Raw genomic sequence first — 22164 nt, forward strand, 5'->3', positions numbered from 1 at the left:
ACTGCACTCCAGCCTGGGCAACTCCATTTAAATAAATAAATAAATAAATAAGGCCCGCTTCATAGATTTGATGAACACTCCCCATTCTGATGTCTGTGGCAGCGCAGGGTTTGCCATGGACTTCAAAAGTACTCAGCAAATGGGATTGACTGTTCTTGTTGAACTCCTCTGGGGTGGGGAGCTCACCCCATGTGAAGCTTCTCCGAGTATTGGGATGGGACCCCAGGGTGCTCGTTCTAGATGGCACCTGGGTGTGTTGAAATGCTTCAATGCGCCAGGGGGTTCCTGCCCGGTCTGCTCCAGTTGAGCCCCTCTTCCTCCTCCCAGCACCTCCCCACGTTACTGCCCCCATCCTCTGGCCTCCCACAGCATGGCTGGCCCTGCCGACACCTGGCCTCTGTTTCCCACTGGTTTACTTACTCTCCGCCTTCAAGTTGCAAAAGCCTCCCAAGTGGTTACGCTCTCCCCTCACCCTCTCCACTCCAGTCTCCACCTCCACCCGGAGGGCTTAAAAAGAAAACATTTTATTGGGGGTATTTCTTAGTATAAAGTGCTTACATTCAAAGTGTGTATATACACTTGATGGATTCTCACATGTGTATACACCCATGTAAAAGCCTCATAGATCAAGGCGTAGAACAATTGCAACAGCCCAGGAAGTTCCGTTGCGCCTTTTCCAGTCAGGAACCTGCCCGGAGGTAACCTCTATTCAGGCTTGGATGCCCAGGGTTAGTTTCATCTAACCTTGAGCTTCATATGCGTGGGGCCATTCAGCACACACTCACGTCTGTCTGTCTGCTTTCCTTCTGCATTTCCACCGTGAGGTCCATCCATAGGGTTGCGTGTATCTGTAATTTCTTCTTTTTTATTGCTGCATAGTATTTCGTTGAATGAATGTACCATTATTTGTTTATTTATTCTAGAATAGATGGACATTAGAGTTGTTTTCAGTTTTGGGTTCTTACAAATACAGCTTTGAGGATGATTTTAAACGTGTCATTTGGTAGTCACTTGTTTTCATTTCTCTCGGGCAAATACCATAGGAATTTCTGGATCATATGCAGGCATATGCTTAGCTTCAGTAAACATTGCCAAATCATTTCCCAAGTGGTTGAAGCAATTAACACTCCCACCAGCAACATAAGAGTTCTGGTAGCTCCCAGCTCTTGCCAAAATTCAGAATTATCATTTATTTTTAATTTTAGCTTTTTTGGTGGGAGTATAATGGTATTTCATTGTAGTTTTAATTTGCATTTCCCTAATGATTGATAATGTTGACAACTTTTCACATATTAAGTGGATTGTCTATTTCACATATTAAGTGGTATTATCTTTTGTAAATGGTCTATTCAAGTCTTTTGCCAAAATTAAAAATTGGATTGTCTGTTTTGTTCTTGATTTGAGTTTTTTCTCTCATTCTTCTTTTTTTTTTTTTTTTTTTTTTTTGCTTCAGCTGTTGTTTATTGACATACAGGTAGGCTCTATAGCAACAGGCCTGGAGGCGCTGCAGTAGTGGGGGAAAATGGAAGGTGGAGTGTTTGCCGCAGGACAGCTGAGTGGAGGGCGGGGACAGGTGGGGACAGGTGTGAAGTGCGGGGACACGTGAACTGCGGAGGCCCAGGGGGTTGGGGAAGCAAGTAAGGGCCAGGGCCAGAGTTGGCTTAAATGGAACAACTGCTCTGTGCGCTAAGGCCCCTAACTCTCGCTGGCTGTTTCCCGACCCCAGACCAGGGTTGGGAGTCCTCTGGGCATCCATTTTCTAAAGTAACTGAACAGAGTACACACAGGAAAGGAAGCTGTCACCCTCTTGCCATCTGGCTCCTGGGGCTGCCAGTCCAGCATTCCTCCTCCTTCCCTTGACTGGGTGGGGTCGCATGATGGGTAGCCAGGCTCTGAGCTGTCCCACCAGAGCAGGCTGTAAACACAGCCATGTTTCAGCAAGGCGTCTATCTTCTTCTCTGGTGTCCCAGCCCACCAGTGCCACGTTACAGCCCAGAGTGAGCTCTACAAGCGTTGCTGGCCTAATGGATGGGTTGGGGGAAGGGGGTGGGACAGGGGCTGGAGGAGGGGCTCTGGGGTCTATCACGGCACAGGAACAACACGCATGGTGTTGGTGAAGCCGGAGCCAGGGCGCCACCCGGTCAGCACAATGACCACATCTCCCTTCTTGAAGAAGCCTCGGGCCTTGCCGACATTCATGGCCAAGTTCACCCGGAGGTCTAAGTCCTCAGCCCAGGCCTCCTGGACAGGGTCCTTACACAGCACAGGGAAGATGCCACGGTACAGGTGAGCCTGACGAGCTGTCTGGGGATTCCGTGTCACAGCAATGATGGGGGCACGTGGGCGGTATCTGGCCACCTGGTGAGCAGACCTGCCAGACTTGGTGAGGACGATTATGGCCCCACTGCAGCACTTGAAGGAGGCCTCCACGGCACCCACGGCGGTGGCTTCTGTGGGGTCGCTGGTAATGGGCGCCAGGCGGCGGAGTTCCTCAAATAATTGCAAGTGGTAGATGGCAGCCTCTGCCTCACGGGCAATCAGGTGCTGCATGCGCACGGCCTCCAGAGGATAGTCCCCTTTGGCTGTCTCTCCAGACAGCATGATACAGTCAGCTCCATCCAGGACTGCATTGGCCACATCACTGCCCTCAGCCCGGGTGGGGCGGGGCTTCTTGATCATGCTCTCCAGCATCTGAGTGGCACAGATGACAGGCTTCCCAGCTCGGTTGCACCGCCCAATCATCATCTTCTGAGCAAGGAAGACCTTCGCTGCAGGAATTTCAATGCCTAGATCACCACGAGCCACCATGATCCCATCACTGGCCTCCACGATTTCATCAAACCTCCGAACCCCCTCATGATTCTCGATTTTGCTGATTATCTTGATGTTCTTTCCCTTCTCTCACAGGACCTTCCTCACTTCATGGACATCAGCTGCCTTGCGGATGAATGACGCAAACACCATATCGACATCCTGCTCGACCCCAAACTTCAGGTCCTGGATGTCCTTCTCTGACACAGCAGGGAAGTCCACAGCAGCCCCAGGAAGGTTCACACCCTTCTTGCTGCCCAAGGAGCCACCATTTTCCACCTCCGTCACCAGGAAGTCAGCACCTTTCTGCTTCACCTGGAGAGAAATAAGCCCATCATCCACGTAGATCTTGCTGCCCACTTCCACCACCTTGCAGATGTTCTTGTAGTCCAGCCACAGGATGTTCTCGTCACACTTTTCCATGTAGGCGTTATCCAGTGTGATTTTGAGAGTGGCTCCCTTCTTCAGCTCTACCTCTGCGGTGCCGCTGCCCTTGATGAGGCCAGTTCGGATCTCAGGTCCTTTAGTGTCCAGAGCCACAGCAACGGGCCGGTAGAGGATGGGGTCAGAAGCAAAGCTTTCCGTGGCTGCGCGCACATTCTTGATGGTCTCCGCTTGGTACTCATGAGTTCCATGAGAGAAGTTCAGACGAGCCACATTCATTCCAGACTTAAACATCTCCTTCAACGTCTCCACCGATCGGGAAGCTGGGCCAATGGTACAGATGATGCCAGTGTTCCGGGCTGTGATGGGTGGTGAGTCAATGTCCAGGCGGCACATGTGCTCCAGGAATGTGTCAGCCATGGCTGCATGCAGCTGCTGGGTCTGAATGAAGGCAGTCCCGGCTTCACTATGGGGCTTCGACATGGCTGCTGAGGTCCTCGGGTGCTGACCGACTCGGGTTACGCTGCAAACGTAAGAAGATCTATCGCCCTGGGATGCGCAGCTGCTGTGCCTCATTCTTCTTTTTACATATTCTGGATTTGAGTCATTTTGAGATATATGCATTGTGATGTGCTTTTCTATCTTTTTTTTTTTAACTATTAAAAAAAGTGTTGATTGGGCTCTTCCAATGCTCTTGGTTGCTGTGAGGAGCAGCCTGCCATGTCATTCAGGAAGAGTGTGTTGCTGGAGTCCGCCCTAAAGGGGACTGACTGAGGAGCCAGCCCTCTTGGGGAGCAAGAATTGGGGATGTCGCTGGCCCCATTGCTCATTGTTGCACCAGACACATTTCAAGGGCTTTTGATCTCTGATACTCTCTCTGTTGGGATAACTCTGGCTCTTGAGAGTGGCTTGTTGACTGCTGGCTACATAGCCCAGCATTCTGCTGTGTTCCAGGTGGAAGAGGTGCCTGTGGTTGCAGAGCAACCCACCGACTGCGGCTTGGAACTTCTGTTGGTGCTGATTTACCTTTGAGGCATGATGTTCACGGCAAAGTGTCATTTTTTCCTCCAGCATCTGTCCAACTGCTGTCATGCGCCCCTCAGCTTCAGCACAGCTGCTGTACGCATGTGATGTGTTTTTTTACTATTTTCTTGGTCTTGGCAGTGACTGGTGCTGGCTTGTTTTTTTTAATCGAAAAGATCGACTTAAAAAATTGTTGTATTTTTTTCTCTCCAGTTGGTTATTGAAGGAGGCTGTTTCTTTGGTGGCAACAGCTGGAGGCCTTCATCCTGATGAGTTTCTTCTGTTTTCCTGACTGGGGTGCGTTGGGGAGTCCTCAGTTCTTCAAGCCTTTCTTCACGTTTTTTTAAGTTGGGCTTCGTTGGGTTCTCACTCTTGTGAGTAGGGGTAAACATCCGGCTCTGGTTCTTGCATGAGCCTTGACGTTTCGGGTTCTTGGGCTCCTTGCACCCCAGGTTCCTCCTCCTGGCTGCCATAAGGTCACGTAGCTCCTGGGGAGCCTGCATGTTCACAGCAGTCGTGCTCTGGAGACGGACCTGTAAACCTACTGGTGGCTTAAGAGTTCTGGTAGCTCCCAGCTCTTGCCAAAATTCAGAATTATCATTTATTTTTAATTTTAGCTTTTTTGGTGGGAGTATAATGGTATTTCATTGTAGTTTTAATTTGCATTTCCCTAATGATTGATAATGTTGACAGCTTTTCACATATTAAGTGGATTGTCTATTTCACATATTAAGTGGTATTCTCTTTTGTAAATGGTCTATTCAAGTCTTTTGCCAAAATTAAAAATTGGATTGTCTGTTTTGTTCTTGATTTGAGTTTTTTCTCTCATTCTTCTTTTTACATATTCTGGATTTGAGTCCTTTTGAGATATATGCATTGTGATGTGCTTTTCTATCTTTTTTTTTTAACTATTAAAAAAAGTGTTGATTGGGCTCTTCCAATGCTCTTGGTTGCTGTGAGGAGCAGCCTGCCATGTCATTCAGGAAGAGTGTGTTGCTGGAGTCCGCCCTAAGGGGGACTGACTGAGGAGCCAGCCCTCTTGGGGAGCAAGAATTGGGGATGTCGCTGGCCCCATTGCTCATTGTTGCACCAGACACATTTCAAGGGCTTTTGATCTCTGATACTCTCTCTGTTGGGATAACTCTGGCTCTTGAGAGTGGCTTGTTGACTGCTGGCTACATAGCCCAGCATTCTGCTGTGTTCCAGGTGGAAGAGGTGCCTGTGGTTGCAGAGCAACCCACCGACTGCGGCTTGGAACTTCTGTTGGTGCTGATTTACCTTTGAGGCATGATGTTCACGGCAAAGTGTCATTTTTTCCTCCAGCATCTGTCCAACTGCTGTCATGCGCCCCTCAGCTTCAGCACAGCTGCTGTACGCATGTGATGTGTTTTTTTACTATTTTCTTGGTCTTGGCAGTGACTGGTGCTGGCTTGTTTTTTTTAATTGAAAAGATCGACTTAAAAAATTGTTGTATTTTTTCTCTCCAGTTGGTTATTGAAGGAGGCTGTTTCTTTGGTGGCAACAGCTGGAGGCCTTCATCCTGATGAGTTTCTTCTGTTTTCCTGACTGGGGTGCGTTGGGGAGTCCTCAGTTCTTCAAGCCTTTCTTCACGTTTTTTTAAGTTGGGCTTCGTTGGGTTCTCACTCTTGTGAGTAGGGGTAAACATCCGGCTCTGGTTCTTGCATGAGCCTTGACGTTTCGGGTTCTTGGGCTCCTTGCACCCCAGGTTCCTCCTCCTGGCTGCCATAAGGTCACGTAGCTCCTGGGGAGCCTGCATGTTCACAGCAGTCGTGCTCTGGAGACGGACCTGTAAACCTACTGGTGGCTTAAGAGTTCTGGTAGCTCCCAGCTCTTGCCAAAATTCAGAATTATCATTTATTTTTAATTTTAGCTTTTTTGGTGGGAGTATAATGGTATTTCATTGTAGTTTTAATTTGCATTTCCCTAATGATTGATAATGTTGACAGCTTTTCACATATTAAGTGGATTGTCTATTTCACATATTAAGTGGTATTCTCTTTTGTAAATGGTCTATTCAAGTCTTTTGCCAAAATTAAAAATTGGATTGTCTGTTTTGTTCTTGATTTGAGTTTTTTCTCTCATTCTTCTTTTTACATATTCTGGATTTGAGTCCTTTTGAGATATATGCATTGTGATGTGCTTTTCTATCTTTTTTTTTTTAACTATTAAAAAAAGTGTTGATTGGGCTCTTCCAATGCTCTTGGTTGCTGTGAGGAGCAGCCTGCCATGTCATTCAGGAAGAGTGTGTTGCTGGAGTCCGCCCTAAGGGGGACTGACTGAGGAGCCAGCCCTCTTGGGGAGCAAGAATTGGGGATGTCGCTGGCCCCATTGCTCATTGTTGCACCAGACACATTTCAAGGGCTTTTGATCTCTGATACTCTCTCTGTTGGGGTAACTCTGGCTCTTGAGAGTGGCTTGTTGACTGCTGGCTACATAGCCCAGCATTCTGCTGTGTTCCAGGTGGAAGAGGTGCCTGTGGTTGCAGAGCAACCCACCGACTGCGGCTTGGAACTTCTGTTGGTGCTGATTTACCTTTGAGGCATGATGTTCACGGCAAAGTGTCATTTTTTTCCTCCAGCATCTGTCCAACTGCTGTCATGCGCCCCTCAGCTTCAGCACAGCTGCTGTACGCATGTGATGTGTTTTTTTACTATTTTCTTGGTCTTGGCAGTGACTGGTGCTGGCTTGTTTTTTTTAATCGAAAAGATCGACTTAAAAAATTGTTGTATTTTTTCTCTCCAGTTGGTTATTGAAGGAGGCTGTTTCTTTGGTGGCAACAGCTGGAGGCCTTCATCCTGATGAGTTTCTTCTGTTTTCCTGACTGGGGTGCGTTGGGGAGTCCTCAGTTCTTCAAGCCTTTCTTCACGTTTTTTTAAGTTGGGCTTCGTTGGGTTCTCACTCTTGTGAGTAGGGGTAAACATCCGGCTCTGGTTCTTGCATGAGCCTTGACGTTTCGGGTTCTTGGGCTCCTTGCACCCCAGGTTCCTCCTCCTGGCTGCCATAAGGTCACGTAGCTCCTGGGGAGCCTGCATGTTCACAGCAGTCGTGCTCTGGAGACGGACCTGTAAACCTACTGGTGGCTTAAGAGTTCTGGTAGCTCCCAGCTCTTGCCAAAATTCAGAATTATCATTTATTTTTAATTTTAGCTTTTTTGGTGGGAGTATAATGGTATTTCATTGTAGTTTTAATTTGCATTTCCCTAATGATTGATAATGTTGACAGCTTTTCACATATTAAGTGGATTGTCTATTTCACATATTAAGTGGTATTCTCTTTTGTAAATGGTCTATTCAAGTCTTTTGCCAAAATTAAAAATTGGATTGTCTGTTTTGTTCTTGATTTGAGTTTTTTCTCTCATTCTTCTTTTTACATATTCTGGATTTGAGTCCTTTTGAGATATATGCATTGTGATGTGCTTTTCTATCTTTTTTTTTTAACTATTAAAAAAAGTGTTGATTGGGCTCTTCCAATGCTCTTGGTTGCTGTGAGGAGCAGCCTGCCATGTCATTCAGGAAGAGTGTGTTGCTGGAGTCCGCCCTAAGGGGGACTGACTGAGGAGCCAGCCCTCTTGGGGAGCAAGAATTGGGGATGTCGCTGGCCCCATTGCTCATTGTTGCACCAGACACATTTCAAGGGCTTTTGATCTCTGATACTCTCTCTGTTGGGGTAACTCTGGCTCTTGAGAGTGGCTTGTTGACTGCTGGCTACATAGCCCAGCATTCTGCTGTGTTCCAGGTGGAAGAGGTGCCTGTGGTTGCAGAGCAACCCACCGACTGCGGCTTGGAACTTCTGTTGGTGCTGATTTACCTTTGAGGCATGATGTTCACGGCAAAGTGTCATTTTTTTCCTCCAGCATCTGTCCAACTGCTGTCATGCGCCCCTCAGCTTCAGCACAGCTGCTGTACGCATGTGATGTGTTTTTTTACTATTTTCTTGGTCTTGGCAGTGACTGGTGCTGGCTTGTTTTTTTTAATCGAAAAGATCGACTTAAAAAATTGTTGTATTTTTTCTCTCCAGTTGGTTATTGAAGGAGGCTGTTTCTTTGGTGGCAACAGCTGGAGGCCTTCATCCTGATGAGTTTCTTCTGTTTTCCTGACTGGGGTGCGTTGGGGAGTCCTCAGTTCTTCAAGCCTTTCTTCACGTTTTTTTAAGTTGGGCTTCGTTGGGTTCTCACTCTTGTGAGTAGGGGTAAACATCCGGCTCTGGTTCTTGCATGAGCCTTGACGTTTCGGGTTCTTGGGCTCCTTGCACCCCAGGTTCCTCCTCCTGGCTGCCATAAGGTCACGTAGCTCCTGGGGAGCCTGCATGTTCACAGCAGTCGTGCTCTGGAGACGGACCTGTAAACCTACTGGTGGCTTAAGAGTTCTGGTAGCTCCCAGCTCTTGCCAAAATTCAGAATTATCATTTATTTTTAATTTTAGCTTTTTTGGTGGGAGTATAATGGTATTTCATTGTAGTTTTAATTTGCATTTCCCTAATGATTGATAATGTTGACAGCTTTTCACATATTAAGTGGATTGTCTATTTCACATATTAAGTGGTATTCTCTTTTGTAAATGGTCTATTCAAGTCTTTTGCCAAAATTAAAAATTGGATTGTCTGTTTTGTTCTTGATTTGAGTTTTTTCTCTCATTCTTCTTTTTACATATTCTGGATTTGAGTCCTTTTGAGATATATGCATTGTGATGTGCTTTTCTATCTTTTTTTTTTAACTATTAAAAAAAGTGTTGATTGGGCTCTTCCAATGCTCTTGGTTGCTGTGAGGAGCAGCCTGCCATGTCATTCAGGAAGAGTGTGTTGCTGGAGTCCGCCCTAAGGGGGACTGACTGAGGAGCCAGCCCTCTTGGGGAGCAAGAATTGGGGATGTCGCTGGCCCCATTGCTCATTGTTGCACCAGACACATTTCAAGGGCTTTTGATCTCTGATACTCTCTCTGTTGGGGTAACTCTGGCTCTTGAGAGTGGCTTGTTGACTGCTGGCTACATAGCCCAGCATTCTGCTGTGTTCCAGGTGGAAGAGGTGCCTGTGGTTGCAGAGCAACCCACCGACTGCGGCTTGGAACTTCTGTTGGTGCTGATTTACCTTTGAGGCATGATGTTCACGGCAAAGTGTCATTTTTTCCTCCAGCATCTGTCCAACTGCTGTCATGCGCCCCTCAGCTTCAGCACAGCTGCTGTACGCATGTGATGTGTTTTTTTACTATTTTCTTGGTCTTGGCAGTGACTGGTGCTGGCTTGTTTTTTTTAATCGAAAAGATCGACTTAAAAAATTGTTGTATTTTTTCTCTCCAGTTGGTTATTGAAGGAGGCTGTTTCTTTGGTGGCAACAGCTGGAGGCCTTCATCCTGATGAGTTTCTTCTGTTTTCCTGACTGGGGTGCGTTGGGGAGTCCTCAGTTCTTCAAGCCTTTCTTCACGTTTTTTTAAGTTGGGCTTCGTTGGGTTCTCACTCTTGTGAGTAGGGGTAAACATCCGGCTCTGGTTCTTGCATGAGCCTTGACGTTTCGGGTTCTTGGGCTCCTTGCACCCCAGGTTCCTCCTCCTGGCTGCCATAAGGTCACGTAGCTCCTGGGGAGCCTGCATGTTCACAGCAGTCGTGCTCTGGAGACGGACCTGTAAACCTACTGGTGGCTTAAGAGTTCTGGTAGCTCCCAGCTCTTGCCAAAATTCAGAATTATCATTTATTTTTAATTTTAGCTTTTTTGGTGGGAGTATAATGGTATTTCATTGTAGTTTTAATTTGCATTTCCCTAATGATTGATAATGTTGACAGCTTTTCACATATTAAGTGGATTGTCTATTTCACATATTAAGTGGTATTCTCTTTTGTAAATGGTCTATTCAAGTCTTTTGCCAAAATTAAAAATTGGATTGTCTGTTTTGTTCTTGATTTGAGTTTTTTCTCTCATTCTTCTTTTTACATATTCTGGATTTGAGTCCTTTTGAGATATATGCATTGTGATGTGCTTTTCTATCTTTTTTTTTTAACTATTAAAAAAAGTGTTGATTGGGCTCTTCCAATGCTCTTGGTTGCTGTGAGGAGCAGCCTGCCATGTCATTCAGGAAGAGTGTGTTGCTGGAGTCCGCCCTAAGGGGGACTGACTGAGGAGCCAGCCCTCTTGGGGAGCAAGAATTGGGGATGTCGCTGGCCCCATTGCTCATTGTTGCACCAGACACATTTCAAGGGCTTTTGATCTCTGATACTCTCTCTGTTGGGATAACTCTGGCTCTTGAGAGTGGCTTGTTGACTGCTGGCTACATAGCCCAGCATTCTGCTGTGTTCCAGGTGGAAGAGGTGCCTGTGGTTGCAGAGCAACCCACCGACTGCGGCTTGGAACTTCTGTTGGTGCTGATTTACCTTTGAGGCATGATGTTCACGGCAAAGTGTCATTTTTTCCTCCAGCATCTGTCCAACTGCTGTCATGCGCCCCTCAGCTTCAGCACAGCTGCTGTACGCATGTGATGTGTTTTTTTACTATTTTCTTGGTCTTGGCAGTGACTGGTGCTGGCTTGTTTTTTTTAATCGAAAAGATCGACTTAAAAAATTGTTGTATTTTTTCTCTCCAGTTGGTTATTGAAGGAGGCTGTTTCTTTGGTGGCAACAGCTGGAGGCCTTCATCCTGATGAGTTTCTTCTGTTTTCCTGACTGGGGTGCGTTGGGGAGTCCTCAGTTCTTCAAGCCTTTCTTCACGTTTTTTTAAGTTGGGCTTCGTTGGGTTCTCACTCTTGTGAGTAGGGGTAAACATCCGGCTCTGGTTCTTGCATGAGCCTTGACGTTTCGGGTTCTTGGGCTCCTTGCACCCCAGGTTCCTCCTCCTGGCTGCCATAAGGTCACGTAGCTCCTGGGGAGCCTGCATGTTCACAGCAGTCGTGCTCTGGAGACGGACCTGTAAACCTACTGGTGGCTTAAGAGTTCTGGTAGCTCCCAGCTCTTGCCAAAATTCAGAATTATCATTTATTTTTAATTTTAGCTTTTTTGGTGGGAGTATAATGGTATTTCATTGTAGTTTTAATTTGCATTTCCCTAATGATTGATAATGTTGACAGCTTTTCACATATTAAGTGGATTGTCTATTTCACATATTAAGTGGTATTCTCTTTTGTAAATGGTCTATTCAAGTCTTTTGCCAAAATTAAAAATTGGATTGTCTGTTTTGTTCTTGATTTGAGTTTTTTCTCTCATTCTTCTTTTTACATATTCTGGATTTGAGTCCTTTTGAGATATATGCATTGTGATGTGCTTTTCTATCTTTTTTTTTTAACTATTAAAAAAAGTGTTGATTGGGCTCTTCCAATGCTCTTGGTTGCTGTGAGGAGCAGCCTGCCATGTCATTCAGGAAGAGTGTGTTGCTGGAGTCCGCCCTAAGGGGGACTGACTGAGGAGCCAGCCCTCTTGGGGAGCAAGAATTGGGGATGTCGCTGGCCCCATTGCTCATTGTTGCACCAGACACATTTCAAGGGCTTTTGATCTCTGATACTCTCTCTGTTGGGATAACTCTGGCTCTTGAGAGTGGCTTGTTGACTGCTGGCTACATAGCCCAGCATTCTGCTGTGTTCCAGGTGGAAGAGGTGCCTGTGGTTGCAGAGCAACCCACCGACTGCGGCTTGGAACTTCTGTTGGTGCTGATTTACCTTTGAGGCATGATGTTCACGGCAAAGTGTCATTTTTTCCTCCAGCATCTGTCCAACTGCTGTCATGCGCCCCTCAGCTTCAGCACAGCTGCTGTACGCATGTGATGTGTTTTTTACTATTTTCTTGGTCTTGGCAGTGACTGGTGCTGGCTTGTTTTTTTTAATCGAAATGATCGACTTAAAAAATTGTTGTATTTTTTTCTCTCCAGTTGGTTATTGAAGGAGGCTGTTTCTTTGGTGGCAACAGCTGGAGGCCTTCATCCTGATGAGTTTCTTCTGTTTTCCTGACTGGGGTGCGTTGGGGAGTCCTCAGTTCTTCAAGCCTTTCTTCACGTTTTTTTAAGTTGGGCTTCGTTGGGTTCTCACTCTTGTGAGTAGGGGTAAACATCCGGCTCTGGTTCTTGCATGAGCCTTGACGTTTCGGGTTCTTGGGCTCCTTGCACCCCAGGTTCCTCCTCCTGGCTGCCATAAGGTCACGTAGCTCCTGGGGAGCCTGCATGTTCACAGCCGTCATGCTCTGGAGACGGACCTGTAAACCTACTGGTGGCTTAGATTCATAGGTGGATGAGGAGGGACGAGCAAGCTGTGTGTGGGATAAGGATGATCCTTTATCCTGGGACATATGATGTCCCAGCACCTGTTGAATGCACGGATCGAGGAAGGAAAGCTCCTGGGATGTGTTCACACTGGCTCTCTCACTTTTCAGGGGTGCTAGATTGTTGGTCTTCGTGTGGGTGTTGGACACGGGAAAAACCCAGTTGACAGCAAGCCAGGATCGACGCACACAAAGGGGGATCAAGCCCTCATTGATCTGGCCCAACTTCATGGCCACGTGGGATTTCAGAGACTCTTGGGTCATTCCCAGGTTGCTCTGGTGTTGCTTCCGGAATTCAGGACTGACTGGAAAGTTCTCAGGAACGATTTCTGTCAAACTGTCCTGGGGAAGGTTAGGAGTGGAGGCACTAAAGACGTCCTGAGCAGGTTTTTGGGCCCTAGAGGGTAAAGCCCTCTGCGACGTAGGGCAAGCTACTCCAGAGGACGAGGTTTCTGGTGGGTGGCAGGAAAGATGATCTTGCTGGACTTTTGCGTTGGAGACGCACGAGGATGCAGACACAGAGACATGACTGCTTGAGCTGCCAAGGTCTGAGCTGGCTGGGCCAGAAGTCGCCAAACCACAGTTAGGTGGAGGAGTCAGAGTGCAGTCCCACAGGGGAGGAGCAATGAAGCCTTTCGGAGGAGGCGGCGAGCAGGCCAGAGGATCAGGGGTGTGTGGTGGGTTGGGAAAAGTGCAATTGGCTCGGGTGAGGGGTGTTCCAGGGGAAGGGAAGGTTCTGGTGGTTGGGAGGCACTCAGAGGAGAGACTGAGGTGGCCATTGGGCCTGGTGATGGGGTGGAGACCGGAGGCCAAGGGTGCTGGGTTTGAGGATCCGGGGAAGCTAACGGGGAAAGCACGGGAGCGGTATCTTCCATCGGCTCCTGAGGGGACTGGGAGGCTCCAGCAGGTGCTCTTTTGCACTCCTCACCGGGGGGTTCTGGGCGAGAGAGATGTGGCCCATGTGGCCCCAGGATGCTGCAGGAGACAGGAGGTACAAGCTGCAGCCAGGAGCAGGTAGGGCCATAGGACAGAGTGGGCACGTGGGCCCCGGCCCCTCCACCGCCCCACACCCAGACCCACCCAATTCTCCTCCTGTGCCCCTCCACCGCCCCACACCCTGACTGCCCAATTCTCCTCCTATGCCCCTCCACCGCCCCACACTCGGACTGCCCAATTCTCCTATGCCCCTCCACCGCCCCACACCCTGACTGCCCAATTCTCATCCTATGCCCCTCTACCGCCCCACACCCAGATTCCCCAATTCTCCTATGCCCCTCCACTGTGCTGCACCCAGACTCCCCAATTCTCCTCCTATGCCCCTCCACCGCCCCATACCCTGACTCCCCAATTCTCCTCCTATGCCCCGCCACTGCACTGCACCCAGACTCCCCAATTCTTCTCCTACCCCTTGCTCCAGGATTTTACTCCCATCCTCTGTCCCCCTGGTCTCCCCATCCCAGGTCAGCTCCAGGCTGCCGTGAGGCCCTGGGGTTGAATCCTAGCCCCGGTAGGAAGGATGCAGGGAAGGGGAAGTGCCTCACCACTGCACTTGTGAATACAAGTCCCGAGTCCTCTTCAGGCTTGTCAGGCGGTCTCTAGAAGCTGGAAATCAGGAGACCCAGTTAGGGCAGTGAGGTAGGGGCCTGGGATCTCCACAGGAGGCTGAGTGGATGTTTCTTTAGGGAAGACCATGGGGAGTCAGACCCTGGAAACCACATGTCTGTGTCCAAGGCCACATGGCCTGGACAGTGATAGCGAGGCACGGAGGGCAAGGCTTTGTTGTCCACAAAGGGCTTCCACACACAGACCCCCCCACCCCCATAGTCCTCATAGCTGCCCTGTGGGGAAAAAGGACTGGGGTGGTCTCAAAGAGGAATCAGCCTTAGCAGAGTTGAACAGCTGTCCATAGCCCCCTCACCCCCCTCCTGATTCAGACAGGCATGGGCCTCCTCCCCCTACACTGTGCCCTGCTGGGGAACACCCAGTCCTTGGCCCACCATGGTTTCATGCCACCACGAAATCTGAGAGGGATCCGGGGTTCTGAGTTCCTTCCTAGGAGCCCCCAGCTCAGGCTTCTTCAATTGACTTCCTCAGACAGAGTCGCTTCTCTCCAGGGACAGACGAGATCAAATGAACTCTAGTGTGCCCGGCAGAGCCTTACCTTTCAAACTGCTGTTTTTCTTCCTGCCTTTGGGCCGCCCCCTCCGCTGACCTTCACACTGGGACAGAAGTCGATCCAGGCAGAGAAGAAGATCCTGGGAGACAAGAAAGGGTGAGGGGCTGAGACTGGCTCTCGCTCTCTGCCCCCAGCCCAGCCACAGCGCAAAGCACTCACGAACCGCACAGCTCCCTTGTCTTGCTCAGGGAGTGGTGTGCTTCCTCCCACTCATGTTTAAGTGGATGACAAACTGCTTTTCTTCTTAGAAAAACACAGAGCGGGGGCCGGGTGCGGTGGCTCACGCCTATAATCCGAGCGTGTGGGGAAGCCAAGAAGGGTGGATCACCTGAGATCAGAAGTTTGAGACCAGCCTCGTCAGCATAGTGAAACCCCGTCTCTACTAAAAATAACAAAAATTGGGCCGGGCGCGGTGGCTCACGCCTGTAATCCCAGCTACTCAGGAGGCTGAGGCAGGAGAATTGCTTGAACCCAGGAGGCGGAGGTTGCGGTGAGCCGAGATCGCGCCATTGCATTCCAGACTGGGTAACAAGAGCGAGACTCCGCCTCAAAAAAATAAATAAATAAAAATAACAAAAATTAGACTGGCGTGGTGGCGCGCGCCTGTAATCTCAGCTACTCCGGAGGCTGAGGCAGGAGAATTGCTTAAACCTGGGAGGCAGAGGCTGCAGTGAGCCCAAATCGCCATTGCACTCCAGCCAGGGCGACAAGAGTGAGATTCTGTCTCAAAAAACAAACAAACAGTAAAACCCACTACAGAGAGGGATTTACTATATGAGGAAATATATATATATTATATATGTTTCATATATAAACTATAATATAATGTATAATATATAATATAACGTAAGTAACGGTAGAGGTGCTCCTCTACTCGACGAACACCCAGGCTCAGGCCCGCGGGCACACCTGAGCTGTCAGGTAGGATTCTGCTTCCCAGGAGATCAGAGGAGACTCCAGGCCCAGGTGGGAGGCCCTCGGAGGCTCAGCACAGTCCCCAGATCACCCCACACAGACTAGGCTGGGCCCCCAGCCACCTGCCCCAGGAAGGGGCTTATGAGCGCCCTCCCACAAAGACCTCCCCCATCTCCTGACTGGTCCTTGCCACTGAGTCCAGGGGTTTGGTTTTGCCCTGATGCTTCCTGTGCTCCCCCACAGATGGACCGAGAGCTTGGGAGGGAAATCCCAGTCCCTACCAACCCCTGGCTGCTCTGCCTCCCCCTGGAAGGACCATGTTCTGGTCTCTCCTGACACTTCCCATTGCGGAAGTCTCTCCACTGGATTTGGAAAAGCAGAGCTAATAATAGAAAGAAAGGAGAGAATTGTGCTGTGTGGGTCCGGCCCGAGGGCTCCTTACCATTTTCTTCTTCCCAGGAGATGGTGAGGGTGGATCACAAAGGAAGTAAGAGCGGTAGGGGCGTAGTAATAGGAAAAAGAACACCACGCCAAATACCAGGGTGAGGAAGATATCCAACTCCCATGATGTGGAGCTGGGGGTGTTTCTCCACGATTCACGAAGAAGTTTTAGAGGGTACGGAATAGTCGCCATTTGAATAGGTATGCTGCCTTCAAGCAACTGAGCTCTGGGCATGCCCTTGGAGACTAGGGACTGGGGCCCAGGCCCGTGTCACAGAGCTGGGGCCGTCACCTCACAAAGGGCCCCTGACTGGGGAGGGGCAGTGAGAGGGGGAGGCTGAAGCACAGCCCCTCCCCACCCCGCAAGCCCGGGATCCCTCCACCCTCCCACCTTCCAGATTCCTCCTTCCCACTAAGTTTTGTCAGTGACAGAACTCAGCCAATTTTCTGTTCTTTCTCCATGGAACACAGATATTATCAGGTTCCTTTTATCTGTTGGAGATGGTGGTATGAGGTTATCTATTTTATAATCCTTGAAAATCTGAAGTTGACTCTGAAACTTTGACTATGTACCAGGGATTTTTATTCTCAGAATCTCATTCGTCCTCAACTCCAGCTTTCCCACACAATATTTTTGTCTTATATCGATCCAGGGACAAAATGTATATTTGTTTTATATAGTTTTGTAAATTGTGAAAAGTAAGGTTTTTTTAAAAAATTATTTCCATTTCACTTTCAATCAAAGGGACCAACCCACATACAATTAAGATAATTTTTAAAATTTTTTAAAATTTTCCCAGCACTTTGGGAGGCTGAGGCGGGTGGATCACGAGGTCAAGAGATCGAGACCATCCTGGTCAACATGATGAAACCCCGTATCTACTAAAAATAACAAAAATTAGACTGGCGTGGTGGCGCGTGCCTGTAATCTCAGCTACTCCGGAGACTGAGGCAGGAGAATTGCTTAAACCTGGGAGGCAGAGGCTGCAGTGAGCCCAAATCGCCATTGCACTCCAGCCAAGGCGACAAGAGTGAGACTCCGTCTCAAAAAACAAACAAACAAACAGTAAAACCCACTACAGAGAGGGATTTACTATATGAGGAAATATATATATATTATATATATATATATAATGTATATATACACATTTTCTTTCCTAGTGTTACTAAACATCCTTTCACTTAGAAAACTACAGCACAGCTGACCAAGAAGTAGCCGGTCACATGAGGTCAGGAGTTCAAGACCAGCCTGGCCAACTCCTGATTTCTTTTCACCATCAAGAGATGGTGAAATCCTATCCCTACTAAAAAAAAAAAAAATCAGCCAGACATGGTGGCAGGTGCCTGTAGTCCCAGCTACTCAGGAGGCTGAGGCAGGAGAATCGCTTGAACCCTGGAAGCGGAGGCTGCAGTGAGCTGAGATCACTCCACTGCACTCCAGCCTGGGAGACAGTGAGACTCTGTCTCAAAACCAAACCAAACCAAAACAAAACAAAAATAAAGAAAGAAAGGCAGAAACTGATGATAGTTCATCACTGTACCATTCATACTTAATAGCATCTGGCATGTTATGGGTGTTCAGGAAATGTTTTGTGTAAAGAGATGGAAAAGGAAGAAGAGAAGGGAGGAAAGAAGAAAGGAAAAGAGACAGAAATAGATTATAAAATATCATCCTTCAAAATAGCTTTTATAGTTTACTGTCTGAAAAAGAGTAGGCAATCTTTAAAAGATTTATAAGACTCTTTTATAAGACTCTTCTGGTCTTATAATTCTAATCTATCTTTTTATTTACAGGTTTTCATCTACCTGTATAATGACCCATGATTCAAAGAGAAGACAGATGACCATTTGGCAGAGCTGCATTGCAGGTGTTCAATGAATGCCATACTGATAATTTAATGAAATCTGATGAATGCCATCCAGATGAATGCCATCCTCATAGTTTAACAAAATCTTCAAGTTTCTGATGAATGTTCAAGTGCACTTTGCAATGATATTTATAACCAAAGTGTGTTATCATGAAAAATGAGTGTGCTGATTTTGGTAGTTCAAAACAACATAAGATAATTTTTAAAATATTCAATGAAGAAATTGAGATTGACAAATCAATTATCCATTAGAGAAAATTTGGAATATAGTAGCCTTCCAAGGAGTAGTTTCAACCAAAGGCCAAAGGCATGCTACCCAAGAATTCAGCATTTCTCAGCCCCTCCCACTCCCTACTCTCATTGTAGCATGCACTGTGTTAGAAGGTGGTACTCAAAAGGGGAGGTGGAAACATCTTTAGAATAATTTGCTGTGACTCCCAGAGAAATAGCAAAGTTATTTGCTATTTGACAAGAGGGTTTTGGGAACCTTTTTAGAAATATGGCTGCACATTTTCCCTAAATGGCTCTCCAGTGGTGTAAAAATATAGGAATACCTAATAGGGACCCAGAGTGACACTTCTTTCATTTCCTGTTCAGTCTTAAGACCAGAGAATTTTTTCTGGATTCCACATGTGGAGGTTGGGATAAAATTCAGTTGTAACATGTGCCTTCAACGTCATGGAAATGCCTTTCAAATAAATGTGTTTATATGCTGAAAACTTAAAGGCCCTTTGGGAAAAACTCTAGGAAAAAAAATATCCAGGGACAATTCCCCATCCTAGTTAATACCTAAGTACATGCCTTTGATGTCTCAGAGTAAGGAAGACAGTGTATGTCCAGGATTAATCTCTTTCCTAAAGATGCATGTGTGCATTTCCAAACTTCCCATCTGACATTTCTGCTGGAATGGCCCTTCGAACCCCGTATTTAAAAAAGTAAAGTTCCAAGACCAGGCACAGTGGCTCACACCTATAATCCTAGCACTTTGGGAGGCCGAGGCAGGAGGATTACGTGAGCTCAGGGGTTCGAGAACAGCAGGGGCAACATAGTAAGATCTCATCTCTATTTATTTTTAAGAAAAATAAATAAATAGCACACATGTGGTGGCTCACACCTGTAATCCCAGCACTTTCGGAGGCCGATGGGGGGTGGATCACTTGAGGTCAGGAATTTGAGACCAGCCTGGTCAACATTGTGAAACACTGTCTCTACTAAAAACACCAAAAATAGCCAGGTGTGGTTTACATGCCTGTAATTCCAGCTACTCAGAAGGCCGAGGCAGAAGAATCACTTGAACCTGGGAGGCGGAGGTTGCAGAGAGCTGAGACTGTGCCACTGCATTTCAGCCAGGGCAACAGAGTGAATGAGACTCCATCTCGAAAAAAAAGCAAAGAAAAAAGAAAAATAGGCTGGGCACGGTGGCTCACGCCTATAATCCCAGCACTTTGGAAGGCTGAGGTTGGTGGATCACTTGAGTTCAGGAGTTTGAGACCATCCTGGCTGACATGGTAAAACCCCATCTCTACTAAAAATATAGAAATTAGCCAGATGTGGTGGCATATACCTGTAGTCCCAGCTACTTGGGGAGGCTGAGGCATGAGAATCACTCGAACCAGAGAGGTGGAGGCTGCAGTGAGCTGAGATTGTGCCACTGCACTCCAGCCTGGGTGGCAGAGCAAGACTCTGACTTAAAAAAAAAAAAAAAAGAGGCCGGGCGCGGTGGCTCAAGCCTGTAATCCCAGCACTTTGGGAGGCCGAGGCGGGTGGATCACGAGGTCAAGAGATCGAGACCATCCTGGTCAACATGGTGAAACCCCGTCTCTACTAATACAAAAAATTAGCTGGGCACGGTGGCGCGTGCCTGTAATCCCAGCTACTCAGGAGGCTGAGGCAGGAGAATTGCCTGAACCCAGGAGGCGGAGATTGCGGTGAGCCGAGATCGCGCCATTGCGCTCCAGCCTGGGTATCAAGAGCGAAACTCCGTCTCAAAAAAAAAAAAAAAAAAAAGAAAGAAATATAAATAAATAAGATTAATAGAATGCTGCCCTTCATGTTGAATAGTCACATCTTCCATATGCTATCAATGGTCTCCTTCCAGTTACAATGGTGTGTCTCACGGTAAGCTTTATAGGACCAGTAGTTGGGTATATCTCTGAAATTGCTTGTTCAAGTTCTAGGTACTGGCTCCTCTCTACTGACCCTGTTCTATTGTAGTTAACTGGACCATTCTTGGCTTTGTTCTAAGATATGACCACTTATCATGTGGAGAAGAGATCATCACCATTATTAATAATTATTATTTATGAGAACTTATTATGTACCAGACACTTTATATATATTGAGTCATTTAATCTTCACAACAAATTTATCAGGTTGACCTCATTTTTTTTAGATGAGGAAACTGAGAAGGTAACTAGTTTACTCAAGGTCACGAAGCTAGTAAACAGCTGAACCACTCTAAATATGGACTTCTCCAATATGTTATATTGCTTAACCAATATAGGACTTACTCAATAACCAATATATTATACTCACTCACCTGTTTTATACACATAGGGACAGTATATGGTTGCTGCAGGTTGTACATTTCACTAAAAGAGACAGATGGGACAGCATAGTTGGGCTTCAAATCACGAATGAATGGTGGGAAACAATCAATTTATCAGAAAGTCTGAGGTTGAAAACCTAAGGGAACTTCTCAATGCCATTTGAGCAGACCCATTGGATGCTAAGCTCTTCCAAGTACATACATAGGACAATTATATCCAACGTAACTGGAGGTACCCATCACTTAAGAGGGAAAAGCATATTTTTATCATTCTAGTGAGATCTCTCTTAGATGAAACTCATAATGAAAAAATGTCAGGGGTAAGATTTTTCAAGCCACAAACAGCCAAGTGCATATCTATTTCATGCCCGAGCTTGTGTCATTAGCCAGTCAATCCAATCCTCTAGGGTGCAAACTTGAAATAGTTTTTACTGACATAGGTGAGTATTCACTGGATAAGGGAACAACAGAGGTGGAGAGTGGGAGGAGAAGAAAGAAAGTTAACGTGTATCGGCCAGGTCCTGTTCAGCGTGGTTTTTATGCAGAATCTCATTTCACCCTCACAGTAACTCCATGACATAAGCATTATTATCTATACTTTACAGATTAGGAAACTGGGTATCAGTCACCTAACTAATAAGGGGTGGAACCAGGACTTCAAAACACCTAGTGTTTTACTGTAGCATCCTGCATACCCACGTACAGGTGCGAGGGATGGCAACTTCCACATGGGCTTAAGGAACAAAAGGAGAGGCTGCAGGTGAAGTAAGAATGGTCATGTTTAGTATGCCAAGGCTAATTATATCCTTGATCCTCTTGGCATGAACCGCATAGGGAAAGAGGAACAGGGCTCCTGTGCCTTGGTAGCTCAGCTATGAGCTCTCCCAACCACACCTTCCTTCTTATCCTAGATGCAGGGTCCAGGGGGCTATAAGCAGGGCTTGCTGCCAACTCGATTTTATGTTTCCAACCTTTCGCAGCCAAAAGGTATAACCATGACCTCCCAGAACAAGAAAAGCCCTCTTATCTTACCGATCAAGACAGTGGAGCCCACAGAAACATAAAGACTTATTCAAGAGCAGGCACAGAGTTAGGATCACAGCCACAAATGGGACCTGAATCTTTTTTCCAGGCAGGTTTTTTAGGAGACAACAAGGCTGGCCTTGGGAAATCAGCATTTATACCTCATCTCCTTAAATTCCTAGAGTTTAAGTCCAGTTGCCTCTTTCTGGGGAATGCTCTAGAAGTTTCCAGTGAGGATGAAGAGTATATGTTGACATTTAGGAGATATGTTTATTTGGGAAATAAAAATCAATAGGACTGGCCGGGTGTTGTGGCTCACGGCTATAACCCCAGCACATTGGGAGGCCAGAGCAGGTGGATCACCTGAGGTCAGAAGTTCAAGACCAGCCTGACCAACATGGTGTAACTCCGTCTCTACTAAAAATACAAAAAATTAACCAGCATGTTGGCACATGCTTGTAATCCCAGCTACTTGGGAGGCTAAAGCAGGAGAATCGCTTGAATTGAAGAGGCGGAGGTTGCAGTGAGCAGAGATTGTGCCACTGCACTCTAGCCTAGGCAACAGAAGTGAAACTCTGTCTAAAAAAAAAAAAAGGACTAACGTAAAGAGTGATTGGGTAGAAAACAGAATAACCATTGTGAAATCTGGATCCCAAGTTAGAAATGTGTCAGGACTTTCAAATGTATATCCAGAAAAATCCTGGCCCTAGGCTGCTTCAGAGCAGGGAA

At 47.1% G+C, this 22164-nt stretch overlaps 1 protein-coding gene and 1 pseudogene across 1 annotated transcript; both read right to left on the minus strand.

Moving 5' to 3' along the window:
• Nucleotides 1-508: 508 nt before the first annotated feature.
• LOC105719698 (pyruvate kinase PKM-like) lies at nucleotides 509-3786 on the minus strand. The gene has a single exon (XM_064378937.1). It carries the CDS (start codon nucleotides 3769-3771, stop codon nucleotides 2902-2904), a length of 870 nt encoding a protein of 289 aa, XP_064235007.1. The 5' UTR covers nucleotides 3772-3786; the 3' UTR covers nucleotides 509-2901.
• Nucleotides 3787-3882: 96 nt separating this feature from the next.
• Nucleotides 3883-16336, minus strand: LOC135275226 (spermatogenesis-associated protein 31A7-like; annotated as a pseudogene).
• Between the last annotated feature and the right edge of the window lie 5828 nt (nucleotides 16337-22164).

The sequence above is a fragment of the Aotus nancymaae genome, unplaced genomic scaffold (assembly GCF_030222135.1).
Source record: "Aotus nancymaae isolate 86718 unplaced genomic scaffold, 86718_ANA_hifiasm-v0.15.2.pri h1tg000003l, whole genome shotgun sequence".
NCBI lineage: Eukaryota > Metazoa > Chordata > Mammalia > Primates > Aotidae > Aotus > Aotus nancymaae.